Genomic DNA, 12,163 nt, shown 5'->3' on the forward strand with positions numbered 1-12,163 from the left:
CAGAGGTCGAGACGTCGTCGAAATACGAGAAATCGCAGGACACGGACCGTCTTCCTTCGACAATAGCATCCACGCTCCCTTGGAACGCGTTCTCGGTATAGGTTCTGAAGCGGTACCTCGTTCTCGTCAGTGGATCTCGGAGGCTATCCTGAGGAGAGCCGCCAAGCCTCGGCTTTATCGGAGACCAAACCGACCGGGGTCGATGCAAGTCTCGTCGCGGCGACCATATGAAGCGGTCTTCCGGCCTCGTCGTTTCGGGAAGCACCGAAAACCACGACCCTTCGTCGGGAATGTGTACGGCTTCGGGCGTGCCCTCAATCGAGGAGTCCGAGTTGGCGTAGTCCACCGCAAGCTTATCTATCAGCGGAAGGAGGTCCTCGATGTCGTCTTCGGGAACGGACGAGTGGGACCACGAGTGGCGACGACTGTAGCCTCGGGGCACATCGAAAGGAGACCTCAGTTCCCTGCCGCCGACGTAGGTGCAGAAGCCGTCCCTGCACGGCTGATGCTGCAAGCTCAGAGACCAGCCTTCTTCATCGAAGTCTTGCAGCGACCGCCGTTCCTGCCCCACCCACCTGCCGTGTGCGTCGTACAGCCTTCGCTCGGGCAGTCTGCGAGGGAAGCTTCGTGTTCGACGTCTGCTGACACCGAGCCTGTCGGCGAAGTATCCGAGACCGGGGAAAGGCGGCGCGACGGAGGGAGGAACCACGGGCGAAAGCGGCGGTGGCACAGGGTACGCTTCCGGATAGTGCTGACCAGGGTGTACCGCTGCTTCGGCAAGCTTCAAGCAGTTCAGCTCGTCGGCGATGCAGCCTGGCGCACTTCGGGAAACGGGAGCGAACGTGGGGCGGCGACAGTCGGGCGTGAAAAGGCCTCTCTCCTGAGACGGCCCCGGCAAGTGAGGCGCGTATGCGCCGGCGGTGTCCGCGTAAGCACCCATTGGGAAGCGCCGAATCCTCTCCTTGAAGCGCAAGTCTCTCGCAGGCGCCTGCACGTCCCGCAGGGGCAGCGAGACGTTTTCCTCCTCGCAGATGGTCCCTTGCGATGGGGGAGGAACTTGGACTTCGGCAGCAGCGCGCTGTCTTTCAGGCCTGGCAAGTATCGTATACTCGACAGGGTCAGCAGCTGGCCTCTTGCTTTCCTCATTGTCGTAACGCGGTGAATCCTGCGGGGCGTCTTCATCGTGAGCAACGTGCTTTTCGTCGGGCTCTTTCGGCTTCCTGGACTTGTCGTTCACGTCGTCCAACTCGGTCTGACGGCTGGTCTCGTCGCCGACGTCGCCACGAGTGCCCTGCTTGCCTGACGCTTTTTCGCTCGTGTTACCGCTGCTCCGCCTTCGCTGAGCGCGCTTGAGCAGAGAGTCGAACGCACCAGACTTGTCGTTCCTTGCCGGGCTTGGAGCAGCAGCAGCAGACGTAACGGAGCATTTTGCTAACTTGCCTTCGCCGTTGCGTTTAGTATTGCTCGTCCAAGTTTTTCCGTTGCCAGTCTTCGGCGCCAATTGCTGTCTAGCTCTTGGTCGTGCTCCGCCTCCACTGGACGTCAGCTTGTCCCGCGCGCCTTTCTCAGTCGCCGTCGTGCAGTCGGCAGAAGACGCATTCCTGCGGTCGCATCTGTTCATGGCGAAAGTCCGTCGTCGTCCACGGCGCCCCAGGGCCCTGTTCGAACGTTTTAACGTCGTGCGCCGTGGCCTGCCTGCGTGATGGCATCAGCGAGACAGCGGAGACGCCGCAGAACGAAACGCACAAATGACGAGCAGGGAATGATACTTATCTGGAGAATCGGCGGCGTGTTAACCGCCCGAGAGCTGATCCGACAGCGGTAAAAAAACAAGTGGGCGAGGGGAGCAAGTTGCACCTACCGAAAAAACGCTATCAGCTAATGACGATGACGACGCGTCTGTTCAGCCCGGCCGTGCTTGCTAAAAAAATATAGGAGGGAGAATTACGTCACGCAGCCAGCCTTGGCAAGCGAACGCTCCGTGAAGACAGTGTTGGCCGAACACGTGACCCCTTGCGCCGAGATCGCGGAGCGAGAATCAAGATTTGCTGAGTTGTTTGGCTCCTAGTAACTTTCCCAGTAGTTTTTATTCTGTGCGCCCTTGTTCAGCTGCCCTGCCGTGACTCTGCCTACCGAGCGGGAACATTAAAAGCAACCGCGCACGGTGGCGTGCGATTACGTGTTGGGCCACCAGGTTTGGCTACTATCGAGTTGCGGTATGTTCCCTCCTATCTTTTTCTTCCTCTATGCGCGCGCGGCCGAAAAAAAAAAGGGGGGCGTGGAGGGCATAGAGCACGGAGGAAGGAAACTAAGGAGAGGCCCTGACGTCACTCTTTGTGAAGCAAAAGTGAAGCCGGAATTTGGCGTTGCTCATGGCGATGCTCCGCCTTTTGGGCCACCCTCCTCTCTTGTTTACATCTTTCGCGAAACCACGCCGCGCTGCGCGTGGTGTCGTGCGCGGAGCGCGCGCGCTCGCGCAACATCTGGCAGAGCACGGTGCAGGTAACACAGCGCAACAAGACACGGTGACTAACGCAAACCCGCCCACTCAGCGCCTTTGCCATGGCCCGAAATCTACCAGAGCAACACGTGTGAGCGCTCAAAACCATAACAACGCCGCCATTGTGGCCCAAAAGGCGTGGCCATACAACAAAAAAAAAATAAAAAAGCAGCAGAAAAAGGAGAACCTACTACGTCATTTCCGCCACACTTTTCTTCTAGCGCGCGGAGGGGGTAGGGCCCCTCCGTGGCATAGAGTTTCGTGGAGGGAATGGCGTGGTCAAGTCGTTCGATGCGATGGCGCTGCCAATCGTACGCTCTAAAACAAAAATAGACAGCTGGTGGTATCATAGTTGTAGTAAACTGTGATTGGGCATGCATTTAATCTTTATAAAAATAATTTAAAAGCGTCAAAGTGTAGAAGTGTCGTCAAAGGCTCTTCAGCAACATCTTAGTATAGTACACATTTTATTAATTTCAGTCTGGTCGTCTTCCACCCGCGAGCATCTCCAAGAGATTTCACTTATCTCGCTTCAAGCGATGAGTGCGTCGCCAAATTTGTATACGGTGCAGGCTTCAGTTCGAATGGTCCTTGTCATCCCCGAAAGCGTCACCTGTGTGGATGATCTCGTAGTCTCGCAAGTCTTCGTCGTCGTCTAGGCCGTCTAGGCCTCCCGAAACGCAGCCAGCGGCCGCAGGAGCGGCTGCTGCCCCGCCGTCTGCGTTGAGTTGCGTCTCCTTTTCAGACGCCGCGTCCGGCTGCGTCTCGAGGTGCCTTTTGGACGCCGACGCTTTTTTCCTAAGCGCCCTGGGAGGAGACTTTTTGGACGCCTTCTTTGCGGCTGGTCGGGATTCCTGGGATGCGCTGTGGTCTCCGGCGGCAGGCGGCAGGTACAGGCCGAGGTAGTGGTACACCGCCCTCAGCAGCCGGCGGCGCACACTCGCCAGGGCCACCCAGCTCACGAGGACGAGCAGCCCCAGCAGGATGTGCGTCGAGCCGCTGGCCTGCACCAACGGGGGCCGGCTGCCGGTGCGGAAAGCGTCGGACTGCTGCGGGAAGTAGGCGCTGCTCCCGCTGCGCTGGTACATGGAGCTGGTGAATGCCCCGACCCGGTTCATGGCTGCTGCGCAACGAGAAAAGGCGCTAGGGCGGCGACCCGATGGCAGCAGCGCGGCACCCCAAACCACCTTCTCCTCGCTGGCCTGCCTCGACGCACGCCTCAACAACCGAGCTGGGATGATGGCGTCGTCGTTGGCCGGCAGGGCATCACGACGCCGTTGGTTCTGCGGGGTGGGCGACACCGGCGCGCGTGGCCGCCTGTCCAGCTCGCGCGCCTTATGCGAGTCCTTGTTTTTATCGTCTTCCTTCGCATGAGCACTTTTCCCGTAGCAGATAGGGAGAAGAAAAGGATTTGCATTGTCTCGGTTTGAGCTCTTTCGCTTGCAATGCGCAGTTATTTTTACTCGCCTTCAAAGTAACAGTGCGCGATGACGGCAGGTTTCGACGGCCGCCTGCCGCAATGCTATACCACAGGAGGGCGTATGCGGTCAAAAGTTGCGTGCTAGCTTAACGCTCCAATGCGTTCTTAAATCTATTGACGTACTACGAAATATACCTGCCGTACATTAACCTCGTGCCAGTTTCTTGCCGTCAAGATATATAACGTTGCGTACGGTGGTATTCTTGATACGAGTCGCAAACTAATGATATATGGTACTACATTTGCATGTATAGTCCTGCACGAGTGTTTGTGCTGTAGAAATTAAACATTCCGACCGAGTAATCTGTCTGACTGGGCAAATTATGAAGCGAACAATTTGAAAATAAGGCGACAAAACTCATCTCACGATGGCTGCCAACGATCATACGTTATCATTGGATTAATTCAGCGTCACAGCGTATGGCCACCGTCGAAACTAACTGTCTATGAGGCGGGTGCTGCAGCGGGACCCCTCTTTCGCGCTTCCCTAATAGCAATCAGCGCCATCTAGCGCCGCTGCCGCAACGCCTGCACGTGACCTCGGGCAAGCAAGCCACTTCGGTATGGGTAGTTCTTCATTCGGCGACCCTCTATGCCTGAACACACCATCTGAGTACGAATAAAGCATTATTCATATTATTAACGCCAAGCACGTACCCAGGATTTTTTTTCGGGGGGTGGAGGTGTGGAACCCAAGATAACTTCTATGCGAATGAGGGGGGGGGGGGGGTATTTTACCAGTACAAATGTGAATACCGTCCGCCATTTGCCATAAAAACGCGTAAAACCACAAAATATAAAAATATGGTGTATTTTAAAGGTACGCCTGTGTGATACACCTCACCTTTACTTGGCAAACAAGGAACTACGTCAAATGGACTAGCGCAGGAAAAAAGCGCAGGAAGAGCACTGCCAAGAACAAGAAGCCAATTAAAGTGTAACAAAGATTAGTAGAATACAACTTAAAAAAGCAGTTGGCAACCAAGGCACACAAACCGCGCGGAGTTGCGTTACTTCGCCAGCCAATCACAGACGCAAGCAAAATCGTCATCATGCGGCCTTTTCAAAATGGCGTCGTACTTGATACCTCCGGAGCGTCTGCTGTTCTTGAGTCTTTTCATCGGCGGAAGCAATGAGGTGTGCAACAGACATGGACAAAGTGTATGTAGTCTGAGCATTTCACTTTTCAAAAGTCTGCGGGTCTTAATTTCGAGGGGGGGGGGGGGGGCGCCCCCTTGGGTACGTGCCTGATTAACGCTGAGAAACGCTTCATGCGGCAACCAGGCTCCTCTCTCGTGCTTATTTTTGGGCATGCTGCGCCGTCTAGTGTAACTGCCGGGAAAAAAAAACCATAGTGAACTATGAGAGAGAGCCAAAAACTTTTCTTTTTTTCCTGTGGCGCCTGAAACGCCTGTCATGCGTTAAAAGGGACTAGGAACAAACTATGTCCGCGCCAGCTGATCTCCGAGACGAGAAGCGCAGCGCGCGGGTGCCTACAAACGCTGGAATTGTTCCCTCGCTTACCGTACACTCAGTGGCACACGCTGAGTGACCCAAGCTGCCGAGAGGCTCATTGAAGAGCGGCACACCTAGCGCATTCATGGCGCAGGTCGCTAGAGCGTTCGCGTGAAAGGCTTTCATTGAAAGCGGCACATACCAAGTGCATGTGTGACGTGCATGCTGCTGATGGGTCGGCTTGCTGTCCCTGAAGAACTCTTGTGACGTGGGTTTGATTCCGCTCAGCATCGGAGAAACTTGAGGGATATTCTTCGTCGTTGTAGAGAGGCACATTCGCAGTGGCACATACCTAGTTACCCAAGTTGGCGTCAGAGACGTTCATTAAAGAGCGACGCACACTATTGCGACGCCTGTTTCTCGAAAGCTCGACCGGCGTTACTGTTGGGTAGCGTGGCGTTGTCGGCAGGCCGCAGGCGTCTGGTAGACCATGGCGACCAGGCAGGGACGAGACGATTTCTAGTGCGAAACTTGCACTGTTTATTCAATGGTAGGTGAACGATAAGAAGAGAATGAATGATTTGAAAAGTACATTGCGGGGCCCCTTAAATAGGCCCACTAAAACCGTAGGCGGGATCTTGCGCACGTCAACGTCACGTGACATGCACTGAGTCCCCCTCGTTGCTTTGCGGCTGCTCCTTTTCTCCTGGGCGATGTTGTACGTCCCCGTTGTTTTTCGGCTGCTCCCACTTTCCTAGCCGACGTTGCACTTGCTTGTCTCCGCTGGAGGCAACCCACGGGTCCTCGATGGGCGGCTGATCCTTTCTTCTAGGCGACGTTGGTTAGCGGAAAGGGTCTCCCCTGGAGTCGGACAGTTCGCGGAAAGGGTTTTCACGCACACACACACACACACACAAAGGGGCCTGTGAACACTGCGGGGCGCCCGCCAGACCGGCAACCCACTCGAGACAACCATAGCAAGATTACAACGAAGGCGCCAAATAAAACAACGGACGAAGGAAGGAGACACGAGACAACCACGTAGGCACACTAACAACTGAACGTTTTATTTCTTGACACAGGAATAAATAGCTGCTGTCAAGGATCAAAACAAGAAGAAACAGGGCCGTCATCTGCATCGCACAACGAAACGACGATACAGAACAACTTCTAAGTGTCGCTCCCAAGATACGCCAGTTCCTTTGTCGATAGAGAAATTGAGGCTTCGCTGATACAATCATCACCACGCTTCTTGACCTCAAGCGCTTCCAATATCTCCCTTGTCAGTTGATCATCAGCTCTGTTCAAAACACAGGTTCTATCAAAATCTGGAATGCACTTGCGAGCCTTACAGTGCGCACTAATGTGACCGGAGAGCTGGTTTTCCAGCTTATATCGATGCTCATGCAATCTGTCATTCAGACATATGCCCGCGGTTGGCCTACATATGATGAACCACATGACAGGGGAACCGAATAAACCACTTTCTTTACACATCCGACATGCTTCTGCCCATGTTTTTTTGCGCACACCTGTTTATTTTCTCGATGTCCTGCGTTCACCTTGGCACACATCACACCAAGACGTTTCAGAGCGGAAAATAAAACCCGAATACCAGCTCGTTTGCCTAATTTTTTCAGATTGTGAGATATGCCGTGAACATATGGAATGATAGCACACCTGGTTTCAGAAGGGCCTGCTCGACCCTGGTTTACAATGTTAAGTTCCTTGGGCTGCCTCAGCATTTTTTCTGCAACAGATGTGATCACATTGTGAGGATAACGTGCCCCTTTGAGGCGGCTGTCCTGACAATGAAAACTGCTTTGCAGCCGATGCACACATGACTTGTTAAGCGCGTTGGTTAGGCATGATTGAATGATTCCTCTTTTTATTACTTTTGAGTGAGCTGAATGGCAGGAGAGGATGGGTTTGCTCGAGATCAAGAATCGTGGTGATGATTGTATCAGTGAAGCCTCAGTTTCTCTATCGACAAAGGAACTAGCGTATCTTGGGAGCGGCACTTAGTTGTTCTGTACCGTGGTTTCGTTGTGCGATGCAGATGACGACCCTGTTTCCTTTTGTTGTTTTGATCCTTGACAGCAGCCATTCATTCCTGTGTCAAGAAATAAAACGCTCAGTTGTTAGTGCGCCTACGTGGTTGTCCCGCGTCGCCTTCCTTCGTCCGTTGTTTTATTTGGCGCCTTCGTTGTAATCATGTATAACCACCTCGCCCACCAGCACGTGCTCAGTAATCATAGCAAATGAGTAATCCACCCTCCGTTTCGATGAGGCATGGTGGTTGAGCATCCTTTTTGCCCGGGGCGTTACACGCCAACCGTAACAACACCTACTAGCACACACCCAGTGACCAAAGCTGACATCAAACAGATAGACCGAGTGACACATACCCAACGCTTCAAGTAGGCGTCGAAGGGTTTCTTCGAACAGCAGTGCCTGCTGTTGGATCTGGAGGACAATCCCAATCGCTGTCCCCCAGATTTTGGACCTTGCCGTTGGGTGCGGAAGTTGGCCGAGGTTGAGGAGGACTTTGAGATGAAAACTGGAGGTTTAGTTACATTATTTACATTGAGAGTACAAAGAAATTAACAGTCACAAAGTCATTACGGGCCGGCAGCAACTCGGACGCTGCGGCCCGTGGCAAGAAGCTCGAAAGAGATGAATGAAGGAATGCTCTCTTGCTGCTCCCGGTTTCTGGCTTTTAACCCCTTCGGTGTCTCGAAGTCACGTCACGTTCGTCCAATCGGCGAGCCCGCTCGGATGGCGTCATTTTCGGCCAATGGTAGGCGCCCGTGCGAATGTAAGTCACACCCGGCGCAGAGGGTCACTCCATTGTCTCCACCTGTCCGAGGGAGTACTGCTCTGCGGTATTGCCTTCCTGGTCTGCAACTGCCGTCACAAAGGCAGATGGGGGGGGGCTGCTGCCAGGGCTTCACGGTGCATTACAGCCGTCTTGCCTCGCGGCTTGCTTTGCTCGGGACCCACGTTACGTGGAACAGTGCCAAGCTCCCGCTACACTTTCGGGAAGAGCCAAGCAGTGGGACAACAGCTCCACATGCGGCAAACGAGGTGGGGGACGCCAACTTGTTTGGACGTGCAGCGCCTCGGTAACGTGGTAGATGTGCTTCTGCGCTCCTTATTTAGGTGTGACGCGATTCGCTGTGGTCTGGTGAACTCGAAGTAGGCTCAGGAAAAGGTCCCGTATCTAACAGCTCCTCCTCGCCCCGGAAGTTCGGAATGGCCGGTGAAATAAATTCGCTGGCCATGAGGAACGCTGAAAGAACATGTAAGTACTGGTGTCGAGCCTCGTGTGACGAACTTCGGGATCCTGGGCCCTGGAGAACGCACGTCAAACAAACAAAACATAGCGGTGCACCACGTGTAAGCGCAGGCTCTTCACCCCTGACTCGCCAGGCTATTGCTATATCAAAATGAACCCTGATCCGCTAGAAGTCCGTGCTCCGGGGCCAGGTGTTGTAGCCTGCGGCTTGCTCGATAGTCCGGCACGACGTTGGTGTTGTCTTCGCGGTCCGGGCTTGGATCACGGCTTGTCGGGACGCCCGGTACATGGACGCAAAGCACCTCCACCAGATGTCACGTGGTAGTAACGGTCAAGGACACAGTAAGAAAACTATGAATGGCGAAACTAACTTTATTGGGCGAACCTAGCTGTGCCCAGAAAAAAAAACTACACTCACAGCTGAACCAACGCGGCGAACACAGTCGGTGATCGCCGAAAATGATCTGCGGGGCAAGCGCGTCGGCTTTTATACATGAGTCATTGATGGTTCCATAATAATCATTGGTGTGCGCTTGTCTTCCAGAAAGCTCTACACAATTCTCGTCGCGCAAACAAGGAATCAGATTACACAAGGTTATATTAGATTACATTAACAAGGTTAGATTACACCATCGATAGCATTCGACAAACTCCTGATACATGCAGGCGCGTCCTGCGCTCAGCGATCACTTTTCTTCGACGGTGAAAAGCGGTCACCGGTGAAAGATAAACAAGTACACGTTGTCATGGTCGACCTGTCAAGTGTGAGAGACGTTCACGCGTGCGTTCCCACGACACGATGATTTACATCGTCCCACAAAAGGCTGTTACGATAAGCCTGGACATCGACCTTTCAAGTATGAGAAGCGTTTTAGCGGGCGTCCCCATGTCGACATACTTGCTCTCTTCTCCGCAACAGCGTCACCCCTTTTATTCCCCGAGCTGACACAAAGGGAAGGACGAAGAGAAGAAAATCCGAGGGCAGCAGCTCGTCGACGGCGGAACCTGACGAAAGCACTAATACTTCCACAGGCTTCCACAGTCGTCGACGACCACAAGGCCGCAAGGGGTTATTTAAGGCCATCCTGGCCCCCTTGTTAATCAGAACCGCTCGAGACTCGGATAAGAGTCACAACCTTGTACCAATGAAGTGAATATAATCTTCTCTAATTTTTTTTCATCATCAGGATGCCAGGCTGCGCCGTCGTTTCCTGATTCTTGCGGTGAAGACCCGCCTCACCCGCTGGAGATCGTATCAACGTGTCAACACCATCAGGTGGTTGTATCAGTTGCTGAAAATCTAACCAAAGATCTCCCTGCGCTTAGCAGCGATGATTGAAGACAGTCATATCGTGCTATGTGTAACGCCGTGTATGCATAAAATAGTCGTATAAATTAAACGTCATATACGACTGGTTTATAGTTTCGGAACACCCAGACAGTGCTTCGGGGTGTAACAGCTTTAAAGCTGTATGCACAGTGATAAGCAGGTCTAATTAAGATGGCAATAACATATATGGAGCAGCTTGCACAATACATTATGCCCATAAGTGAGCGCATACCCACTATTAAAAAGCTTTTTTTTTTAACACGCAACACTATATTGTAACGCAGCATTTTCGAGTTACAAATGTTTAAAAAATGCTGCATATCCAACCAGTTGGAATATAATATACAGCGAAGCTTTGCATGAGTGCATTAGTCGAAACATGAGTTTGTGTTTATTGAATGTCTGCACAAAGTGACACGGAAGGCGTCAGGCATTGTAGAAAGGCTAATGCAATGTCGCTGCCGCGGAGGCGAGCTCCACCTGGTGTTGGTGCAGTGAACCCAGCGGCGTGCGTACTCCGCTGTGATTGGTTGGCCTATTCGGCAAGAGAGCAGCCAGTCCGCAGCAACCACGGCCTTGAAACATACAGGCCAATAGCTCGCCAAACTTAAAAACTGGTCCAATTCGTAATGATACTCGTAATAATACGTAATGATCCTCGTAACATCCATAAGAAGCAATCGCTGATCTGAGAATGTATACACATCATTATCACAGCGCACCGTTATCGTCATATCGCATCGTTCGTAGATGTGAACTGGGCCTGAATTTGTTTCATCATCATGATCAGCCTATTTTATGTCCACTGCAGGACGAAGGCCTCTTCCTGCGATCTACAATTACCCCTGTCCTGAGCCAACCGATTCCAACTAGCACCCGCGAGTTTCCTAATTTCATCGTACCACCTAGTCTTCAGCCGTCCTCGACTGCGTTTCCCTTCTCTTGGTACCCATTATGTAACCCTAATGGTCAAACGGTTATCTGACCTGCGAATTACATGACCTGCCCCGCTCCATTTTTTTTCTCTTATTGCCAATTAGAATATCGGCTATACCCGTTTGCTCTCTGGTCCAAACCGCTCTCTTTCTGTCTCTTAACGTTATGCCTAGCATTCTTCGTTCCATCGCCCTTTGCGCTGTCTTTAACTTAATTGGTCTCAAGCTTCTTTGTCAACCTCCAAGTCTCTGCCCCATATGTCAGCACTGGTAAAATGCACTGATTGTACACCTTCCTTTTCAATGATAATGGTAAGCTTCCAGTCGGCAGCTGACAATGTCTGCCGTATGCAATCCAACCAATCTTTATTCTTCTATGAATTTCCTTCTCATGATCAGGGTTCCCTGTGATTAGTTGACCTAGGTGAACGTACCCCTTCACAGACTCTGGAGGTTGACTGGCAATCCTGGACATTTGTTCCCTTGCCAATCTATTCATCAATACCTTTGTCTTCTGCATATTAATATTCAAATCTACTCTTACACTCCCTCAGTTAAGGTCCTCAATCATTTGTTGTAACTCGCCTGCACTGTTGCTGAACACAACAATGTCATCCGCAAACCGAAGGTAAATATAAGGCTATTTCACAAATGGCAATAAGTACACATAACGTGCACACCATGATTTGAGAAGCAGAAGGCGGAGAAAAGATACGATTGCGCTGTACGTGCCGCGCGCGTGTGCATATATGTGTGCACGTGTGCGTGCATGCGTGTGATTGGTGCATAAAACTGAACGCAAAGTTATGTAGCGAAATGGTGGGGGGGGGGGGGACATAACGCCGAAACGATGGACTGCTGGAACAAACAATACGAATACATTTACTTTCACGCCAACAGAGCTGCTCGTAAATTTCTGTTGGAAACTGCCGCAATGATACGGCTTTCCGCTGTTCAGTGCGGTGGCGCAGGTTCCATTACCGGCTGCGGCAGCCATATGCACGAGGGCGTAATGAAAATACACCTTTGAATGCTTACATCTGAGGCGCGCTAAATGAACCTAGAGTCGTAGAGACAACTGGTCAGCCTCCTGTATGCAACGATCTTACAGGTAGCGACTTGTAGGCCTTCGCATGTCTCGCCCATACAATTCTGACCAAAAAAA

The 12,163-nt window shown here is 52.3% G+C and overlaps 1 protein-coding gene across 1 annotated transcript in view; it reads right to left on the minus strand.

Annotated features, from left to right (window-relative positions):
- Positions 1-5,863, minus strand: part of LOC126536959 (uncharacterized) — a 30,719-nt gene extending 24,856 nt beyond the window's left edge. Inside the window, exon 1 of the mRNA XM_055073628.2 lies at positions 5,638-5,863. Within this exon, the coding sequence (XP_054929603.1) occupies positions 5,638-5,646 (9 nt within the window). The 5' untranslated portion in view covers positions 5,647-5,863. The remainder of the gene's footprint in view (positions 1-5,637) is intronic.
- Between the last annotated feature and the right edge of the window lie 6,300 nt (positions 5,864-12,163).

Source organism: Dermacentor andersoni, chromosome 4 (genome assembly GCF_023375885.2).
Source record: "Dermacentor andersoni chromosome 4, qqDerAnde1_hic_scaffold, whole genome shotgun sequence".
In the NCBI taxonomy this organism is placed as follows: domain Eukaryota; kingdom Metazoa; phylum Arthropoda; class Arachnida; order Ixodida; family Ixodidae; genus Dermacentor; species Dermacentor andersoni.